At 45.7% G+C, this 21362-nt stretch overlaps 1 protein-coding gene across 2 annotated transcripts in view; it reads right to left on the bottom strand.

The window, feature by feature from the left end:
* SLC6A11 (solute carrier family 6 member 11) overlaps positions 1–21362 on the bottom strand; it is a 132708-nt gene that overhangs the window by 50752 nt on the left and 60594 nt on the right. Inside the window, exon 6 of one of the 2 annotated variants that reach the window (XM_043588126.1) lies at positions 18542–18676. The exons of the other annotated variant lie outside the window; for it this stretch is intronic. Coding sequence (XP_043444061.1) covers positions 18542–18676 — 135 coding nt within the window. The remainder of the gene's footprint in view (positions 1–18541; positions 18677–21362) is intronic. 2 annotated transcript variants of the gene reach the window in all.

Here is a 21362-nt window from a genome sequence, read left to right as displayed (position 1 = left end):
GACACATACAACTGCTAATAAGCACCTTCCATGGGTATGAAGTAGCCCACAGGAATGGGTCATAAGGGAGAAAAGAAAAGCAAAGAGCTACTGGTAATGAAAAGCTTGAAAACAAGTGATTTTACTTGATGCTCTAATTTTATGGTTGAGGGAACAGTGTGGCACAAGGAAGGACAATGTCTTTTCAAGGTCAGTGATGGAACTGGGTTCCCTGATTCTAAGTCTGGGAGTTACCCACTATGCGACACTGCCTCCTTGGGGCAGGGGAGGGTGGGAAATACAAGGACCAAGGCACTTACAACAACGGAGGCTGAGCTTTGCCCACCAGCCCCTAGTATTTGGAACATCTCTAAGGCTCTAATAAAGGAGACAGAGCTATGTTTGACCTCTTTGTGAACATTATGCAGGACTCAGTGCTTGCCCTGCAGGGCTTTCCAGTGCTTGGTTTGCACATGAGAAGTGAGGGAAGCGGAACATGAGATTCACACACCAGTGAGTTTTCACAGAGAAGAACATCAAATGTCACAATCCCAGAAAACTAAGATGTATCAAAGCCTTGTCATCTTGCTGCTTACAGACAGAAGAGATCCTTGCTTTCCTTGTTCCAATATGTGCTGGGTCAGAAATCATCAGAACACATTGCATTTGCAAAGCAGACTTCTTCTTAACTAAGGAGGGGTTGCAGGAGGCAGTCACAGCATCTTAATTATAAGAACTGCATGCACCTCTCTGCAACCCTTGTGTTTCTCAGGGCTCTGTTGTGCACATCAACCTGTTTGTTACTCTCGGCAGTCATCTGAGGTACAGATGGGAGGCCTTATTAAAATGGAAGCCCAGAGAGGTTAAGTGATCTGCCCAAGGTCACAAAGCTAGGGAGTCAGGAGCTGATTCTATGTGTAGCCTAACTCCTTAACTTCACAGATGGGAAAACAAGCTCAAAGGGGTAGAAAGATGACAGATGTTTCAACAATAAGTTCTGCATTCCAGTCCAGTTCTCTGCCAGCTTGAGGTCTTGGGTAAGTCAGGTCCTCTCTCTAGGATTCAGCCACTCATCCACAAAAGAAGAAAGAAGGCCTAGATATTGACTTTCAAACTTGTTAAAATAGCAAATAAATGGGCTCCATGGGGCTTTTTATCTTGATGAATATGATTTTTACTGAATGTGCTGGAAGTATACTTATTGTCAGAAAATATATTCAGTGGGTAGTATGAAATATGAAATCACCATAAACATATGACTTTATGGATAAAATTGAGCTGCTGAATTAAGCATGAATGACTAAGGGCTAATTCTCTTAAATGTGCTACCTGAACATTCAGTGTGTCATATTCAAGACTAGTAGATGAAGAGAAGCAAATACCTGAGGGTTAAACATATTTTTATGGGAGATACAGAAAACACATAATTATAAAATATCATAACCATTTAAAAATTCATAGCCTGGCTTGAAAGGAAGATATAAAATTCTCCCAGATGCCTGAATGAGAGAAGTCAAAGCTGAAAGAGAAGGAGGAGGAAGAGACTTAGCAACCCATTGGGATATCCAACCAGATAGAAGCCCAAGAGGCTGAGGTTTAAATTCCTTTTCAAGGATAGAATTAAGATTACAGCCTCTGAGCATGACCAAAAGCTGAGTGGGCTTACTGCAAAAAGTGAGGAGCTAGAAAAGGACTGTCCTATGATGAATGTGGTATTAGAAAATTCTGCCCCTTAGCCCAGAACTCAACATGGAACTTCTAGGTATGGATATGACCACACATGGCTCCTGTAAAGTAGGCACCCAAGCTTAAACTGCAACTTGAAAATCACCATCCTAGAATTCCATACCCAGCAAAACTACCATTCAAGAATGACAGTGAAATAAATATCTTTTCAGACATAAACAGACTAGTTCCCATGGGGCTGCTTAAAGAAATATTAAAGGATGCACTGCAATACAAAGGAAATTTAATTCAGTAGAAAGAAGTGAAAGAAATGGGGAGCAAAGAAATTGGTAAACATATTATAAAATCCAAGAATCAACTCTAGAAAGTAACAAGGCAATATTTTAAAAAGTAGTAAATAACCATAACAAGGGTGAGGGTGTGCGTGTGGAATTTGGAGGGAATTTTGCATCTTTGTTATTTTCTTGTTAAGAAAAAGGACAAGGCTGGTTAACAGCCACTCTGATTAACTCAGCATCTTTTGTCTTTCCAGTGTACCCCAAGAGAGACTCTTTCTTCCCAGCTGGGAACTGCCACATGGGCAGCTACCACCTCCTTCTCAGCACTTCACAGGGCGGCCCTCCAGTTGCCGTGCTTTCTGCCCAAGACAACTGTGGCCACAGTTCTGGTGCTGATTCTTTAATGGGCATGCTCTGAACTCTTCTGGAAATAACCTGGGCCCTACGGTGTACAGTAAGGAACCCCAGAATACTGATAGCATGCCTTCGAAGAGTCAGGGGTCACTGCTCCATTTCCAAGTTTCTGGAGTAATTTGAGTTTCAGTTTCCATAGACACCCCCATCCCTGGTTCCTGGGCCCTTTTCCCTCTAGAGCACTACTGGCCAATAGAATTCTATCTGCAATGATAGAAATGTTCTATATCTGCTCTGTACAGTATGGTAGCCCCTGGCCACATGTGGCTATTAAGCACCAGGTATTTGCCGAATGAAACTGAGGAAACTGAACCTTAACTTTTATTTAATTTTGATTACTTTAAGTTTTAATAGTGAGTTATAGCTTGTGGCTACCTTAACTGACTGCATAATTCTAAAGGGTGGGCATCCCTGAAGGGATCCATTCTACCCCCAAATGATTCTTGAGAGACAGTCCCCTGCCTCTACAGGAATCTCTGAAGTGAGCTCACCCTCCCTCTGCTCTGGCGTGTGCATGAGGGCAGGTGGGGGGCCCCAACACTCGGCCCCCACCCCTCTCCTTCCCCTGACCACAACCCTCATGCTCGTCTGGCAGCCTCAGCCCGCCCTGCGTGCTCTCTCAGACCAGCACGCCTCAAACCTGCCTGTGTACACAAACCAGAGACAGCTGTTGTTAAAATGCAGACTCTGATGAATATGTTTGGGATGGAGCCTGCAAGTCTGCATTTTTCAACAAGCTGGCAAATGAGGCTGTTGCTGCTGCTGGTGGTCTGGGGACCACACTTTGAGCAAGACAGTTTTAGGACAGTTGTCTTGAAATGTCACGTCACTCTGCCTGTAGGCACCATGACAGCTGGCATCATATCAGCTCCCATTAATATTTGTATCTTCTGTTTTTGCCATACCTGTTTTCCACGGGGTTTTAAAAGCAAACTCTATGAGAACAGGATAGGTCAAATCAGCTCATGCTGAACAGAGCTGCCAAAAAACCCTGAAGTGTTAGTCAAGAACATAAAATTAAAGGCGTATTCATCTCTTAAAGAAAACAAGAGCCAACGTTCATTGAGCATTTACTATGCACTGGATATGATGTTACGCACATCATGAATGAGGATGATCTCATTTGATCCTCTCAACAACCCTTTTTATAGATTAAAAAAAAACCAGGGGTGCCTGGGTGGCTCAGTCAGTTAAGCGTCACATCCGACATCAGCTCAGGTCACGATCTCACGGTTGGTGAGTTTGAGCTCCATGTCAGGCTCTGTTCTGTGTCTCTCAAAAATGAATAAACGTTAAAAAAAAAAAAAAAGAAAAACAACAACAACAAAACCAATGAAGGCCCAGAGAGCTCAGTAATTGCCTGAGGTTACAGTTAGTAAGCGGATGAGCCATGATTCAAATCCAAGCAATCTGATGGGAAACCCCACACTATACCAGAGCTCTGATGGAAAGCTCAAGTCCAGGGATCTTGATTGTTGGCAGTGGATGGACTCCTTTACAGAAAAACATGCTTAATGAGGTATCTGCACACAAATGTTCCTAGCAGCTTTATTCATAATTGCCCAACTTGGAAGTACCCAAGACGTCCATCAATAAATGAAAGGATAAACAAACTACGGTACATCTTGAGGACAGACAATTATTCAGTGATAAAAAGAAACGAGCTTCTAAGCCACAGAAAGACATGCATAAACCTAAAATGCTTATGACTAGGTGAAGGACGCCAATCTGAAAAGGCTACACGCTGTAGGACACTCTGGAAAAGGCAAAACTATGGAGACAGGAACAAGATCAGTGGTTGCCAGGGGCTTGGGGAGGAAGGAAGGATGAATGGGCAGAGCACAGGATGTTTAGGACACTGAAGCTATTCTGTGTGTCATGGCAGATACATGACATTATGCACTTGTTAAAACCCATCAAGTGCACAACACAAAGAGTGAAACTGAATGTAAACTCTGGCTAGTAATAATCTCAAGATTGCCTCATCAATTGCAACAAATGTGCCACACATAAAATGTAAATAATAGGGGAAATGAGAGCAGGGTGAGGAGGTGTATGGGAATTCTCTGCTTAATTTTTCTGTAAAGATAAAACTGCTTTTAGAAATCCTATTAATTAAAAAAAAAAAAAGAACATGCTTAGTGCACACAATTCTATGTCTAACTGTGGGGGGGGGGGGCAGGCAAAACCCCTCCCCAGTTAAAAACTCCTGTCCTAGAAAACACCACTCATCCACATACTCCACCCGCTCCCACAGAGAGCAGCAAATGTCTAGCAAGAGTAGATACTTTGTACATGTCTGTTGATTCATCTAAAAGGCAAAGGCGTAGCCAGCACATGGCACACAGTAGGTGTTCAATAGTACTTGCTATATGAAAAAATATAAGGCTGGAATTCTAAAAACAAAACAAAACAAAACAGAAACAGCCTAAGAAGCCCTGGAGATTCTTAGAGAAGTCTCACGGTCAGTCTCCTGTGCTGGTACAGCTAGAGTCACGACTGTCCATGGTCCTCATCAACCCACACTGTGGCCACTCTTGGTGACATCTCTCTTTCTCCCTATGAGAATACAAAATCCTCAAGGACAACAGCACTGCCCAGTTCACCCCTCATACTACGAATATATGGTCAGACCTGGAAGGCAGCAGGCATATCTTCAGGGTTTGCTGACATCTTTTCAGAATGAGCCCCATGTCTCTTTTCTCTGAGGAGTCTCTTGGGCTTCCAGAAGTAGCCACATGAATTCAAACAACGGCACTAACCCTAGGTCCATGTGCCCATAAACCCACAATGTCACAACTGGGGGGCTGCTTCTCGTGTCCCCTATGACATTGCAAAGTCTCCAGTGTCCTGGGAAGACAGACTTCTTCCTTGCTTTACACTGTCCTCCCCCACCGCCCCCCCCCCCACCGGCTCCAAAATCAAGGTCATTTGATACGTGTGTCCACTTCTTTACTCACCTCCAAACTTACTCTCTTCTCTTTCTCTTTTTCTGTCCCTAGAGAAGTTTACACATTACTGTTTCATCTAACCTCACCACGTCTACAAGGGGCGCATATTAGTAAAAGATTGTATGTTGAGGCTTGTAAGAGAGGAAACTGAGGTTCAGAGAGGGTGAGTGCCTGCCTGAGGTCACACAGTGGGGTAAGCAAGAGGCAGGCATTCAAATGCAGTTCTGTCTGACTCTAAAACTCTGCTGCCAATGTCTACTGAGTCCCTCCAGTCTGAGCAATCTTCGAAGTTACAGCTTTGTTATGCCAATCAACTTCTTGCCCAGAAACTTTCAACAGCAGCCTCCTGACCACTGACTGGAGTCTTAAACTCTTTGGGCTGGCACCAAAGGTTCCCAGTGACAGGGCCTCAGTCTGCTGTCTCACTCTTACTTCCTACGACTCCCTGTAACAAAACCTGTTCTATAGCCACACTGAGTTACTGACCATTCCCTTCATATATGCAGACTTTCCTAGTTCTGGTGTTTGCTTATCTCCAAACAGCCTTCTTTTCCCTATCCTTCAAAGATAAAATCAAAGGCTACCTGTTTCAAAAAGTCTTCCAAAGGATGTGCAACTGGAAATAGTTTTGTTCTCCTCTGTGTGCAGTCCTTTATCTAAACCACCATATGGTATCCACCCACCCACCCATCCAGTATTGACTGAGAGTCTAACATGTGCCAGGCTGTATGACAGGTGCCAGGGAGACTACAGTGCACAAGACAAACCCGTTCTTTGCTTACATAGAGCTGCATTAACTGGGGAGACTAATCAACAAACACATGAGATTGCTTCAGACAGCCATCAGTGCCGTGAATAAAAGAAAACAGGGGTTTCATTAAAGTCACGGGGTTTAGTGAAGGTTTGAGCTCGGCTGGTCAGAGGCAACCTGACTTTGGAGCTAAGACTTACAGGACAAGAAGGAGCAGGCCACAGGATTATCTGAGGGAACAGTGATCTAGACAGGCAGGGTTTATGGTAGGAAGGAGTCTAGGATGCCCAAGGCCATGTGGGACATGGGACCAGGCCACAGAGGGCCATGGTAAGCAGTCTCGATTTTAATCCTAGTGCGAGGGGAAGCTGCTGGGGGGTTGACCTCTGTTTCTGGTCATGAATGAGTGGTATCAGACTAGCCCTCCTGCCATAAGCAGCTATCAAAGAAGTCACAATAGGGGAGGCGACCCTTTCAGGCAGTGGATAATATGCAGGGCAAGATTGTTATCTCTGAGAGATGGCAACCTCCAAGGGGGTTTTCCCCAGCCCTCTACCTGGGGACAGTTTCTTGACCACAGCAGACAGGGCTAGAATCTGGGCAGAATACATAGTCTCACCGGGCCAAGGAGGCAGGGCCTGAGTGCAGGACAGCTGAAAGAGTTATAATCTATAGTGTGGGGCACCAGAAAGGGGGAGCTATACAGAACAGGGCCCCAGATGTCCATGTGGAGGTCACCTGGGAGACTGTGGCTGAGCGCTGAGCTGTAAACGTCCAGCGTGAGCCCACCCAAGGCCAGATAGTGCTGCCAGGGGTTGAGAGTGGAACAGATATGCTAGAGGTCGGACACTACCGGGGGAAGAGCACGGCCGGGGGACTGCCTACAAGCATGACAGATCGGTCAACACCAAGTATTCACCCTTGGCACCTGGCTGAGACACAGAAGGACCTCCCCTTAGGAGCAAGAACCAGACCTCCAGGTAAGGTTTCTCTACCATGGCATTACGGATATTTTGGGCCCCATAGCTCTTTGTTTGGGGGGCTGTCCCGTGCAATGTAGGATGTTTAGCAGCATCCCTGGCCTTTACTCACTAGATTGTCACTAGTGACATTAACACGGTTTCCAGACATTGACTTATGTCTCCTGGGATGCAAAATTTCCCTAGTTGAGCACCAATGCTCTAGAGTAAGAACTCTTCTAGACCCATCCTAACAAAGCCTAAACAGAGCCCTGACAAGCTCTACAGAGGAGACAGAGCTTAGAACCAATGAAGGCCCACTGAGTCCTATTAAGTTAGAGGGTCTTAAGAAACAGCTTGGGATTTCCACATGCCTGCAGCAAGAAAACATGAAGTTGAGTCTACATAAGTTTAAGGTGTCAATCAGTATTTGAAATACCTATTCAAATAAAACCCAACACTCTTCAGAGGAAGATAACAGAATTCAGAGCCTCTATAATATCATATCCATAATATTTAACTACAACCCACAGTATTCAATCAAAAACTAACAGATATGCACAGAAACAGGAAAATATGATCCATGAACTGGGGAAAGAAGATGTTAGAATAAACATATGCAAAGAATTAAAGCAAAACACATTTAAAGAACAATTCCAGGAAGTTACATAATCCAGGATTCCTTTTTCAAAGTTCCCTCAGTCTGTTGGGTGAGGAAGGAGATCGTGGTAAGGGGCAGGAGCCCATCTTGGAGGCTCTTAGCCCACAGGAGGCTGGTCTGTACCTCATTTGTTTAAGCTGCACTTATATTAGCATGTTGAACCCTGGTAGATTCTCTCAAAGTGGGGTACAAATTAGGGTAGATGAATCAAAAAAGAACAAGCAAATGAAACAAAGAATGAATGAATGTCAACATTGGGAACCAGGTGAGCAAGGAGTGTTCCAAAGTGGAGTTGAAGGGTTTCCTTGTCACAGGAGGGGCCAATCAGAAACTGACCAGGTTACTACAGAGGAGATTCCTGCACTGGGTGGGGACTAAACCCACCTGATGCTGAGATTCTAGGATTCTTGCAAGGTAGTCATGCAGGTCTGGGATGCTCAAAGACACCAGAGCCAGAATTGCTAGCCCAGGGCTGCAGAGTAAGAGCAAGGCCAGAAAAATCAGATATGACAAAGGGTTTCAGCATTGCATCCTTTAGTTGCCCAAGTCAGACTCACCTGGGTTCAAGGGCTATCTCTATAAGCACAAGGCAAGTAGTTTAACCTCTTGGAGTCTCAGTCCCTTCATCTGAAAAACCTTTAGGACATAGGTTTTAAAACTCTCATGACCCATAGGAGAGAACCTTTCATATGGTAATAGGACCATAGGTCCTGTCTTACAGGTCATAAAAATTTAAGGTACTTATACATAGCATTTAGTGCCTGGGTCTAGAAAATAATAATTATCAATAACTACTTGCTGATTGAGTGAATAGGATAAATTAAATGACAAGTTTGTGAAGTATAATACCTGTCATAAAATCAGCCATCAAGAAACGATAACTAATGGGATGCCTGGGTGGCTCAGTCAGTTGAGTGTCTGACTTTTTTTTTTTAACATTTATTTATTTTTGAGAGACAGAGGCAGAGCATGGGGGGGGGTGGAAAGGGAGGGAGGGAGGGAGGGAGACAGAGAGAGAGAGAGAGAGAGAGAGAGATACAGAATCCGAAGAAGATTCTAGACTCTGAGCTGTTTGTTAGCACAGAGCCTGATGCGGGGCTTGGAACTCACAAACTGTGAGACCATGACCTGAGCTGAAGTCGGAGGCTCAACCGACTGAGCCACCCAGGTGCCCCAAGTGTCTGACTCTTGATTGCTGCTCAGGTCATTATCTCACAGGGTGTGAGTTCGAGCCCCACATCAGGCTCTGAGCTGATGGTGCAGAACCTGTTTGGGATTCTCTGTCTCCCTCTCTGTCTGCTCCTCCCCTGTTTGCGCTCTCTCTCTCTCTCTCTCTCTCTCTCTCTCTCTCAAAAATAAACAAACATTAGAAAAAGAAACAATAACTAGTATCACTACTCATATGTGTACCCAAGCAGCTCTTCAACCACTGAGACTGCAGATTAATAAGGGGCTACTGAAACAGCTGAGAACTAAAATTCACAACACTTCCCCCTGAGTAAGCCTATGGCTGAAAGAATTTAATGAGGAACCCCAGCGACGCACAGAATCTCAGTGGAATATACAGGAATTCTGATTCCACAGACCAGCAACTCTTGAGGAATTTTAAGCAGTCAAGAAAGAAGAAATGCTCACTACCTTCCTTTCAGTGTGTGTGTTAGATCAGTAATGTGTCTCTAATTCTGGAGGCATTCACCCAGTGACGGGAAGCATACCTGGGTCAGGTGAACTCCAACCCTAGTACCCCCTCCTTCACTACTGTTAACACTGACCTAATTATGTGTGTCTCCCAAGAGACTATCATCTCCTTGAAGACAAGAATCACGCATCATCTGATTCTGCATCCGCAGTACCTGGTGCTGAGTAGACAACAGATGAATGCTGGTAGAACAGTGACCCTAGCCCCAAACCAAATATACCAAAAGGAAACCTTGGTTGATTTTCAGTCCCAGGGACTAGCCCTCGTGTCCAGGGAGGTTTGCAATATTTTCAAAAACATATCCAATGTCTACAAGTCAGTATCATTATTTCCATTTCAGTCGGGAAGTCCAGCAGTGAAGACACTCATGTTTCCTTGGGTCCCTGTCTGGAGCCAAAGTACATTGCCACCAGGTGGCAGCGATTCCATGGGCGTGTCCACGAGGTTCATCAGGTGAGGTTTTAAATGAGGATCTTGTTTTCCCTGATTTGTCCTTATGGGGTGAGGGCAGGTGGAGGAGATTTCCAGTGTTCTGAGGTGCTCACTCTTTGGGCATCCTTCTACCCCACCTCCAGGACTTGGGACACCTTAGCTGCCAGCTCCAGTTCCCTCCATAGAAGAGGCTGACTTGGGGGACGTGTGCACACCCTGGGAAAGCAGACCCCGCGATTTGGATCCGTGACAGGCCTTTCTGTTCTTGCCCTGAAAACATACACTCGAAACACAATGAAGAGTGAGAGTGGCAGGAATCTGGGGCAGGGAAAATGTGATTTCCTGAAAGCGGCCCTCCATTCCCCAAAGACTGAAAAGACAGAAAATAAAAATTTGGGGGGGAAAAATGGAGTGGAAGCACTTCACACTTCGGAGAGAACACAGGGCTGACAGTGAAGGCAAATAGATGTTTAGAAAGTTATAAGAGACCATGGAATGCAAATTGCCAGAGGACAAAGAAGGCGAGCCGTGTTGCTTCAAGTTCTTGATGAGAAACTTAATTTACTGGATTCACAATGAAGGCACTCGGTTCTGAGTTCAAAGCCTCCCTCTAGGCCTGTGGAGCTCTGACTCATCCTGCCCAGAGCCCAGTGACACGGAGGCAAATGAAGAACATCACTGGTGTCCCTGGAGCCCTACTGCATGCCAGACCCTGGGCTGGGCACTGAAAATGAGAAATAGAAGTGCTTTTGCATTCACATGCAAACCTGCTCCACAACTGCTCTGTGTGGTGGATATTCTAACCCCAACAGACAGGTGAGAACCCTGAGCTCTGAGAGGTAAAGAGACAGCCTGAAGGCCACCAAGCTGGTCAATGGCAACAGAGTGACTCAAATTTCCTTTCCTACATACCAGATTCCTTTCCTACATACCAATTCAAAAATCCTGTCTCTGGAGAGCTTACCCACAACTGCAGTCCATGCTAGGTCATTGTAACAGAGTCACATAGGCTTCTCCTGAAACTGTCCGTCCTTCCTTTTTTCCTTCCTTCAATTCCTTCCTTCCTTCCTTCCCTCCCCCCTCTCTTCCTGCCTGCCTGCCTAAAAGTATTTACTAAGCTCTTAATGTTGGCAGGCTCTGTTTCCAGGGGCAGGACATCTAACAGTGAATGTAACAGATCAATCCTCTGCCCTCCTGGAGCTAACATTCTAGTGAGTGGAGTATGGTGTCACAAAATGAAAGGTGTCTTAGATGTTGGCAAGTGTCATGGTGAAAACGAAAGCTGGGGGGTGGGTGGGTGTGTAGACAGGATGTGCAGGGTGGAGAGCATGATTTTATACAAGGTGGTCAGGAAGCCCTCACGGAGACTACAACAGTAGGGTGCACAGCCCTTTAGACCTTAAAATAACTTCCATGGCTCTCTCTCTGGACTTCACAGTTACCCTGTGAGGAAGGTGTTCTTGGCTCCCAGGCTCCCTACAACTGAGTTCTCTTTACATGCTTTTTGGAGTTCTCCTGCCTCGCTGGCTGGGGAGATAGAAGGAGGGGGCCGCTGTGAATGCATCTGCCTGTCCAGATCAAGACTTAGTCTTCATGCAGAATTCCACACAAGCCCAGAGGGCTCAGGAGCACCCCTCAAAAGGATTTTTCCCTTAAGGCCCTGGGAGCTGGGGTCCAGAGCGTTGCATCAGTCAGGAACATGTGCCCCTTTAGAAACGTAAATGACACAGCACACATGCATGTCTGAACCCCTTATAAGCAGCAGGGAAGGGAAGCTGGAGCCCGGGTCTGGAATTAATGGAGATCCTGGATCACGGAGAGGCCCCACCTTGCTGTCACTCCGGCCAGGATATGGGATCCAGGAAGCAAGAGTTTCCTATGGGGTAGAAGGCACCCTGAGGGTTGTTTTCCTCAGGTGGGTCATTGCCTGTCCTCCCTCTGCTGACCTGTACAGGCAAGCCCTCCCACCCCAGGCCCCCAACTTCACCAAATTCCAAACATGGCTTCAGGGAGGTAAAGCTGTGATGATAACATGTGAGCCCCATAGCTATTCCTAAAGCACTGGGACAGGGCTGGCTTTTCCAGCTGCAGGAGAGAGAAGGCAAGCTGGGGGTTCCATTTAGCACCCAGAGCATCAGCTATCAGCCCTCCTGTGAAGTCCCCACCCACATAAGCCCCCAGGAAGCAAAAGACAGAGAGTGATGGCATGGATGCAGCCCCTTTAGATCTGCCCTAGTATTTAAAAGGCAGGAGTTATTCACAGGCTTTGGCACGAGGACCATCACCAAGAACAAGGTGCACGTTCTTCTCAACAGACCAAAGGAAGGATGCAAAGCTCCGATCTCTTCCAACCCTCTTCCTTCTTCCAGGGAGGGAAGCCCACCCAGTCACAGAGTGCTCTTACTCACTTATATACTGACTGCCTGGCAGAGGTAGGCATGCTATAAATATCCGTGGGATAAGATACGGAACAGCTTTGCTGGGCTCTGGTGACAGGTGAGTGGTCCACAGGACAGTCGCGATCCCTTTCCTCATGGAGTTGGCAGCCTGGGGAGGACTCCCAGTAAGGGCTTATTTCACCCCCTGGTGGCCCCCAGTCCCTCTGAGACCACGCCCACACTCTGGGAATGGCTGGAGCAGTGCAGGGACCCAATGAGTCTCTGAGGCTGGAGGTCTGAATGTGTCCAGCAGCCTCCCCTCTGACCAGCCCGACTCCCCGGCTCACCACCCCCATCACCTATCCTTCCCATTGGTTCACACACAAGAGACACTCTGATAGGTCCAGCATCAACCTTTTAGTCCCTTGTAGCTGCGGGAAGCCTGACCACTGCAACTTCTAGATCACCCCGAAGAAACAAGGGTGTTCACACTCATAGACAAGCAAAGTGGCCAGGCCTTTCTGGGAGTCCTTCTTCCTGTGCATTCTGAAGCACAAATGGGAAACTAAGTCAGGTTCATTAGTCACAACAAGGACTTGATAAAAGGAGAAAACCACCAAGAGGCTGAGCCATTTTCTGATCTCCTGATTAAGTATTTCTGGCTGACAGCTCTCCTGACCTACTTTCTCTACTTCTGAGAGTCATGCCTCAATTGTCTTGAGCGGGACCATGTGGCTACCTGAAGTCCTAATGCTACTTCAGGATGATTCTCCAGCCCCAGCCGTGTCCCGAACCTCAGCACACCGTCTTCACCCTGTACTATTTTTGCCAAGTCCATGTTCATTCTAGTATTTATTTGATAGCTGCTTGTAAATTAACCTTGCTCCTTACCTACCACATACATGTATGTAAATGTGTAGTGTGTGTGTGTGTGTGTGTGTGTGTGTGTGTGTGTAAAGTGTATATAGATACAGCTTCACTCCAGCAATAACTATGAAGTCACGGTTCTGATACGGTTGATGGATGTCCCAGGTTTGTTTTTTTTTTCTAATGCACATTAAAACACGTAACTGCAAAAAGAAAAAACATTCCTCCACTAACTGGGTCATTGCACTTCACCTTCACAGCCATCTGATGGGGCAGGCGACTACAACCTGTGACCCTCATTCTAGGGAAGAGATGACCAGGTTCCAGAGAGGGAGGAGCCTTGCTAGAGGCCACACGAACTGTAATGGGAGAGCAGGATTTCCAGCCTGGGCCTTCCCGATGGTTCATGCCTGGGGTGTGCACAAATAGGAACACTTAGAACTTCTTGGTGTGGATCTGTCATTTTATTCTTTAGATCTTACCTTCCTTCATTCAGAGCCCAGAAACCCTGGGCTGTAAGTCCTAATTGGGCCACTGAGCTGCTGTGTGGCCACAGACAAGTAGCTCAGCCTCTCTGACCTGGATCTATCTACTGAGTGGACATTCTAGCTGGGGTACTGTGATTCTACTGACCCACACACAGGCTGCCTTCCCTCAGCACGCCGAAACGAATCTGTGTGATGTGCTAGCCTCCAAAGTTCGAGGAGTTATCAAGACCCCTCCACAGATTCCAGGTTACTATACACCCCAACACCAGCCCTTCAGCCCCCGGAGCAGACAAAAAGCAGGCTCAGGGCCACCCCCACCTCTCTTCTCAGCCATGTTGGGCCCTTCCTGCAACACACTCCAGCTTCCAAAGACACCAGTTACATGGAATTTTGTTTACCCTTCCCTCTTGCAGTCACTATCCTTACCTCTATCCCAATTAACTATCTCTGTTCCTTTTGGTGGGCATGCTCACACAAGGAGAATCAAAAAAAATTACAACTCATAGATCTGGTGAGCTGGAGGTTTTTAAATTTTTGGCTAAAGCAACAGAATCTTTCTTCAAAAATCTCAAAATAGCTTTGGCTCTTACAGTCATTCAGCAAACATTTATTGAGCACCTATTATGTCCCACGCACTGAGCTAGCTAGGGATTGGAGATACAATGGTGGGAAAAACAGATACAGACCTTGCTTCCAAGCTGTCTTCTCTGGGAGGAACTTTGTATCCACCCTCTCTTAAGCACTCCCCGTGCCACTCCATCCTTGGCCTCTTTGGGTCTTGTTGCCATTTAATGGACTGCATATTTTATTTTTTATTCTGTTCACTGCTTTCTTCTTTGACTGGCATATAAAATTCTTGGGGAAGGGATCATTATTTTGTTCAATGTCCACTGCTATATATCCCTGATACCTATAATAATCTCTGATACAGAACAGGCACTTAGTAAGTATCTGTCAAGCAAATGAATGGACATTAAACAAATCACACATGTAATACATACATACATGTATATACATATATAAATATTTCCCTGCAAACATGGTAAGCACTTTGGAAAATAAGTATGAAATACTAGAGGGTGCATGGTTAGCAGTTCGGAAAGACTTGCCTGAAAAAGTGATGTTTAAACTGAGTCCTAAAGGATGAGTGGATGTTGGGCAAGGTGCAGAAGGAGGGTCTGGGGAGGAAAGAGGGAGCATTCTTAGCAGAGAAGTAACATGTGCAAAGGTCCTGAGGCAGAAAGAAGGCCAGTATCTGGCATGAACTGAGAGAGGGGGAGAAATGATGGGGATGCAGCAAGGAGACAGCTGAAGGAAGCCCTTGGAGGCCCTACCAAAGACCACAGGGAACCCCAGAAGGGATTTAAGCCAAGAGATGCCTGTCAGATTTAGATTTCAAAAAGATCACTCTGCTGCGGAATGAGAGTGGCCCACAGGACCAAGGGGTTAAGGGACATTTCTGGAAGACCAGTTAGGAGGCTACTGTCAAGGGGGAGATGGTGGTGACTGGACCAGGCTGGTGGCAGCCGAGGCAGAGAGCAACATGGGTAGAGTGAGGGAGTCAAGCAGAGATCAGAGGCCAACAAGTCTCCCCTTACAGGCATTTGAGGGTTCTGCAGCTCAAAATTAGCACTTTTTTCTAGAATAGCCCAAATAGTAAATATTTTACGTTTTGCCAGTGTGCGGCAAAGAGTTACCACAGCAGACCTGATGTTCCTGTCCCAAAGGGCCTGCTGGCAGGATTGGCTCTTGGCTGATATCTGGGAACTTAGCTAAGATATTCCCCTGGTACTAAGTCACACCGTCATTTTGTTTGCCAGGGGCACTGAATTCTGCTGTGCCAGCTTGCCTGGACTATTTGTACAAGCAATGCAACTTACGGTGAGTACCTGCTTTCCTTCTGGAGACCGTGTGATCGATCACATGGCCACAAAGTACCTGCGCACTTAATAAAACTTCCCCATTAAAAACCCGAGTCCTGACCAATCTCCTCTGGGGAGAAATACTGCCCACATGCTGCTGCATTTTGATGCTGCAAGAAGGAACACGTTCTGTGTGGTTCCTCCTGGCAGGTGACTGTGGGAAGCCTATGCATGGATTCCTCCCGACTTGATGTGATGTGTCTTTTTCTCTCGCTGATGCTGGAAATAAGCTGTATTAAAGAGTATGACTGCTCTGAGTCCTCTGAGCCCCTCTAGTGAGTCATTCAATGTGGTAGGGGGCGGGGCATAGGGGTCATATGGTTTCTGTCTCAGCTACTCATCTCTGCCTCTGAGCTATGCCTTTGAGCAGCCAAACAATATGGGGAAAAATAAGTAACATGGCTGTGTTCCAATAAGACTTTATTTACAAAAATGGGCAGAAGGCTGAAGGTGGCCTGTAAGTCTATCAGTCAACCCATGTTCATGGGAAATGCAGGTATCTCAAAATCCACTTTGAACCTGGGAATGAAATCAACCTTTTCTTGCCTTCATGGGAAAACGAAGGCCCAGAAGGAGAAAAAGAGAAGGAACCTGTCCAAGGTCACTTAGGATCAGCAGCAGAGTCCGAGGAAAGCCAGGTCCTGACTGCTGGCCCAATGTTCGTACCACGACTCCAAGTGGCCATTCCTCAGAACAGCCTTGCAAGTGAGTGCTGGCCTGGGAGCCAAAGCCTGAGAGGAAGGGAGATGGCAGGAAACTGGGATGATGAGGCAGACAGTGTGAATGGTGAACACCTGGCTTCACCTCTGTTCTGTGTGTGGGTATGTGCGTTTGTGGTACATGTGTATATGTGTAGATAGGGCTCTACGGTCGTAAGTGTTGGCTGGCTTTTCCCAAACTTTTCTGATCATCAGAATCTCCTCGGCAGCTTCCTAATTGTATAAATAGGCAGGTGCCATCACATACCCCCAAAACTGCATTCTTAACATGTTCCAAGGTGTTCCGATGATCAGTTAGGTTTGGAAAATGTGGGTGATGCCCAGGATCTCCTTCCTGACAGACCCTGAGGAATAGGATAAGGAAACCTGTGAGCAGAGGAAAGAACAGGAAATCTGTACTGGGTCAAGAATTTGTAGATCTGACAAAAAGGCACAGACCAGTGATTCTGGAAATACGTTTTCCAAAACTCACTCTCCAACTGAGCCTTTGCCATAGGAGGTTGGAGTTGGTGAGGCCAACAGTCAGGAGCTAATTTCCTTCTTCCTAGGGATTCTGCCTGCAACTCAGGATGCTGCGTCAGGTGCCCGGTGGTGCCCCGAGCCTCAGGGGCCCCTCACGGCACAGCAAACTGAGAAGAAACGAGCACACGTTGCCACTTCACCATGGACCTTAATCAGTGTAATGAGCTACACCTGAGCTGCAATAACTCGCCCTCCATAAACCTTTCCACCCAAGTTCTCCTAACAGGGGGTGGCTGGAAGCTACAGACTGCAGACTCAGAGTTTCCTGCAGTCTCATCTACTATGAATGCAGATTCTACATTCTAATGCATGATGTATCTATGTTCATTTTAATAGAAATATGGGTGCCTCTATGTTCATCACGGCATTATTTACAATAGCCAAATTATAAAAGCAGCCCAAGTGTCCACTGATTGACAAATGGATAAAGAAAATATGGTACACAGATACAACGGAATACTATTCAGTCACAAAGAAGAATGAAATCTTGCCATTTGCAACAACATGGATGGACCTGGGGGTATTATTTAAGTGAAATAAGTCAGAGAAAGACAAATACTGTATGATTTTGTTTATATGTTGAATCCAAAAAAAAAAAAAAAAACAAAACAGAACAGAAACAGACTCCAAGATACAGAGAACAATCTAGTGGTTGCTGGGATGGGGGTAGGCAAAATAGCAGAAGGGGATTAAAAGGTACAAACTTCCAGTTATAAAATAAATAAGTCAGAGGGATACAACGTACACTACATGGAATATAGTTGATAATATATAACAACTGTGTACGCTGACAGATGGTAGCTAGATTTACCAGGGTGATCACTTTGCAATGTACAAAAATGCCAGAATCACTATGTCGTACAGCTGAAACTAATATAACATTGTATATCAACTATACTTCAGTTAAACAACAATGGATGTCTCCTTGGCCATCAGATGTCTTTGAGCACATTATCTGACACCCTGGATTTACCTGATGGCCTTTAGGAAACACTGATACCTGGGAACCACCCCCAGAAAATTTAATTTAATTGGTATGGGTTACACTCTGGGAATTGGGATTTTTCAAAAGGTCCCAGGAGCTTCTAACAAGTAGTGAGGTGGAGCATTTCTGGGCCTGCAAGATGTCTGTTTTCACCTCTTGTCTAACATACACCTGGGAACACCATCACTGCCCACTTAGAGAAGCTTAGGTATAAACAGTCACTATCCAAGATTCAGCACAACCAACGCCTTACCGGACACAACTAAGAGGTGAGCCAGTTTTCACCATTTATTTTCTTTCTGCGAGCTGCACCCACAAGGAAAATCAATCACCAACAAAGACCCAGTTGGTCTCACTGAGATGCATGGCTGGGGGATCTGTGATCTTAGGTAGAGGAAAAACTTTCTGTTTACACTTACCTCTAACAAATTTAGCATTTCTTCAATTATGAACATAGACAACAAACTGCAGAATTGTCAGCAGTAGAAATCCCAGATACTTTCATATCACAGTACAGATATCTCCACACATCATTTATGCTCACCATGACTTTGAAACCATAAAAATCATAGGACCTGTTGCTGGATCTTGCTCTTTAATGTATTGATAAACAAGCACATATATTATTACATGCCACAAATTTGTCTTTTGTTGATGTTTTGATGGTTGTATTTCAATATACTGGATTTCCTAGGCATTTAATTTATGCATGGAAAATGATTATTGTGAGAAGGGGTCCATGGACTTCTACATGCTCAGCCAGCTGCTAAGCCCCCGTGGCTGGCAGCAGAGGCTGGCAGAGGGCGTCCCAGTGGTAACAGGCAACTGGACACGAAGCAAGCAACTTTACCTGTGGGTCGGAGAGCCGGGAGAGGTCAGGATACAGGTAGAACTTGATGCCTTCGGAGGCCCCGGGCAAGGTGACGCCTCGGATCAGGAGGATCAGAAGCATGATATAGGGAAATGTTGCAGTGACGTATACAACCTGCCCAGGGGAGGAGAGGAAAGAATCAAGAAGGGGTGATGGTGGTGGGCAATGTGGCAGGGCCCTAACTTCTGGCCAGGAGCAGAGGGCTTTCTAGTGTAGAACCCCAACGTGGCTTCTTCTCCCACCTCATCTCTCACCACTGTCCGCTCAGGGGCCTGGCCTTTCAGCGAGTATCTCATGAATGCCTACAATGATGCTTGAGACCGGTGCTTATCAATCATTTGTGACCACAACCCACAAAAGGAAATACATATGATATCAAAATCCCATACATATTGAGCTGAAACAGGACGTCCCACATGATACTCACTCTTACATGTGTGAGGCACTCAATATTTTCTATCATATTCTATTTCATGTTTTCATAAGGCTGGTCATGACCCTCTAAATTTACGTCACGATTCACCAATGGGCCATGACCCACATTTTTGAAAAAGACTGCTCTTAATGATAATCAAGTTTTCACAGCCAAGGATAGAATAGAAAGATGCAGGGGAGGGGCACCTGGGTGGCCCAGTCGGTTGAGTGTCTGACTCTTGACTTTGACTCAGGTCGTGATCTCAGGGTTTGAGAGATCAAGCCCCACCTTGGGCTCTGTGCTGACAGTGTGGAGCCTGCTTGGGATTCCCTCTCTCTCTCTATCTCTCTCTCTCTGCCCCTCCCCTGTTCACATGCCCTCTCTAAATAAATAAATAAATACATACATACATACTGAGGAGAGAAGAGGAGAGGAGAGGAGAGGAGAGGAGAGGAGAGGAGAGGAGAGGAGAGGAGAGGAGAGAAGAGTAAAGTGCAGGGAAATGGGGGAGGGAAGCTATTTGGGGCAAGAAAGACCCAGTGTTTGCCTGGGATCATTTCTGCTCGGTGTGCCTGGAGGCCAATGATTGGAACCAGCAAACTGAGCAGTTCTTTTCAGCCCACAGATTCTGTACAAGAAACAGAATCTTCCCTGGGTTTCCTCACACAAGCACTGCTTATAAGCAAATAGCAACACCCTCAAGACTCTATCCTGTCCTTGGGCCACAACCTCTCCTTGAGGTCCATGCAGGACTCGGTGTCTCCTCCTCCAGGTCTGATTTTTCCTCCTTTGTCACATCTCTTCTGTAATCACTTCGTTGTGCCCTCTCGGTGGGGCCTGCCTGTTCCATCTGTTTACATCAGCAACTTGTCAACATTTGGGGGCCATGGATGTCTCTGAGAATCTGAGGACAGCTACAGACTCTCCTCTCTTCCCCCAAAGGTGCACAGACACAGATATGTGTACCAGCTTTTGTATGGTTCAGAGACTCAGACTTCCCTGCTAAAGTACTTATGCTGTGTGACCTACGGTCTTAATTCTTCTAGTTGAAGACCTTCCCAGCTCAGGGTTTCTTTTACCAGTGGTCTAGTCCCTCACTCAGTTTTTGCATTCATTCATTTACTCACTCATCCACCTACTTACTCACTCACTCACCAAAAACACTCCTATGCACCAAGCGCTGAGCTAGACTCTGGAATATGCAAATAAGTCTCAAAATGGAAGTTTCTGCCTCAAGAGGCCCCACTCTGGTAGAAAAGACAGACATGTAGGTAAGTAGATAATTAATGCATTATGTAATCAGCGGAATATAAAGGATGGAGGACCAAAGAGTAGCTAATTACAGAGGCAGTCAGGGAGGGCTTCTCCAAGGAGGTGATCCAGGTATTGAACCATAAAGGAGTTCAGGACATGGGAAACGGGGACAGAGGGAAGAAGAGAATAAAATCTTACTAAATGCCAGCCACTTTACACATGACAATGGAAATAGTTACATTTATGTAACTTGAATTTTTCCTTGTATTATTTTTTATTTTCATATAAATTAACATCTTCGAAAAACTGAAATAGAGATGCTATTTATGGCAGGACACACAGTGATCCTTGTGTTAACTGGGCTATTACTTCATTGAAGAATGGTCATATACGCATTAGAGGGACTAAAGGGGACAGGAACATTGCAAAGCAGTAACAAAAAAAGGTATTGCTTCTTTGCACTTAACCTTCAAACAAAAAAGTAAGAGTCCATACTTTACATAAATGCAAATGTAAGTCATTCAGTTGGTGACAAAGCAGGGATTTAAACCCAGTCCTCAAAAACAAGAAATAAGAACCAGCAGAGGGTGGTGTCATTGGGTCCTGGAGCTCACATCTGGAGGACTGGGTTGTTTCATCCAGACACTGTCCTTGGCCCACAGGGCTGGCAGCATCCTCAGCCTACTCACAGCCCTGCCCCAGCCAGTTAAGCATCCTGTTTCCAAACCAACAGTCAGCTCTACTGATATGTCAGTTATTTCAAACAACCTCTGGCTGTAACATATACTGTAATCCAGGTGAATGCAAGTCAGATGTATAAGAATCGGAGCCAACAGCTGATATTAATAGTCAAAAATGAGAGGCCAGCAGTCAATAGGGCTGACGGTTCCTGCCCAGACAGCTCATCGTGGTATAAAAGCTCCCATTTCTCTTAGCCTTACAGACACAATCTTGCGTGGATCTTCAGCATTTCATATAAATTCTTGAGTATCTTCCTTCAAAATGAACCCCCACACCATGGTCAACTGGCTTATGTCTGTGAAAAGACAGGAGGAAGCTAAAATCTATTGCTTTTAATTGCATAATTTCCACTTTTGTCTCTGTGGTATGGCAGAAGATTAATTATCCAGA

Source organism: Prionailurus bengalensis, chromosome A2 (genome assembly GCF_016509475.1).
Source record: "Prionailurus bengalensis isolate Pbe53 chromosome A2, Fcat_Pben_1.1_paternal_pri, whole genome shotgun sequence".
NCBI classification, from domain to species: Eukaryota; Metazoa; Chordata; class Mammalia; order Carnivora; family Felidae; genus Prionailurus; species Prionailurus bengalensis.
This window is presented reverse-complemented; position numbering and strand designations above follow the sequence as displayed.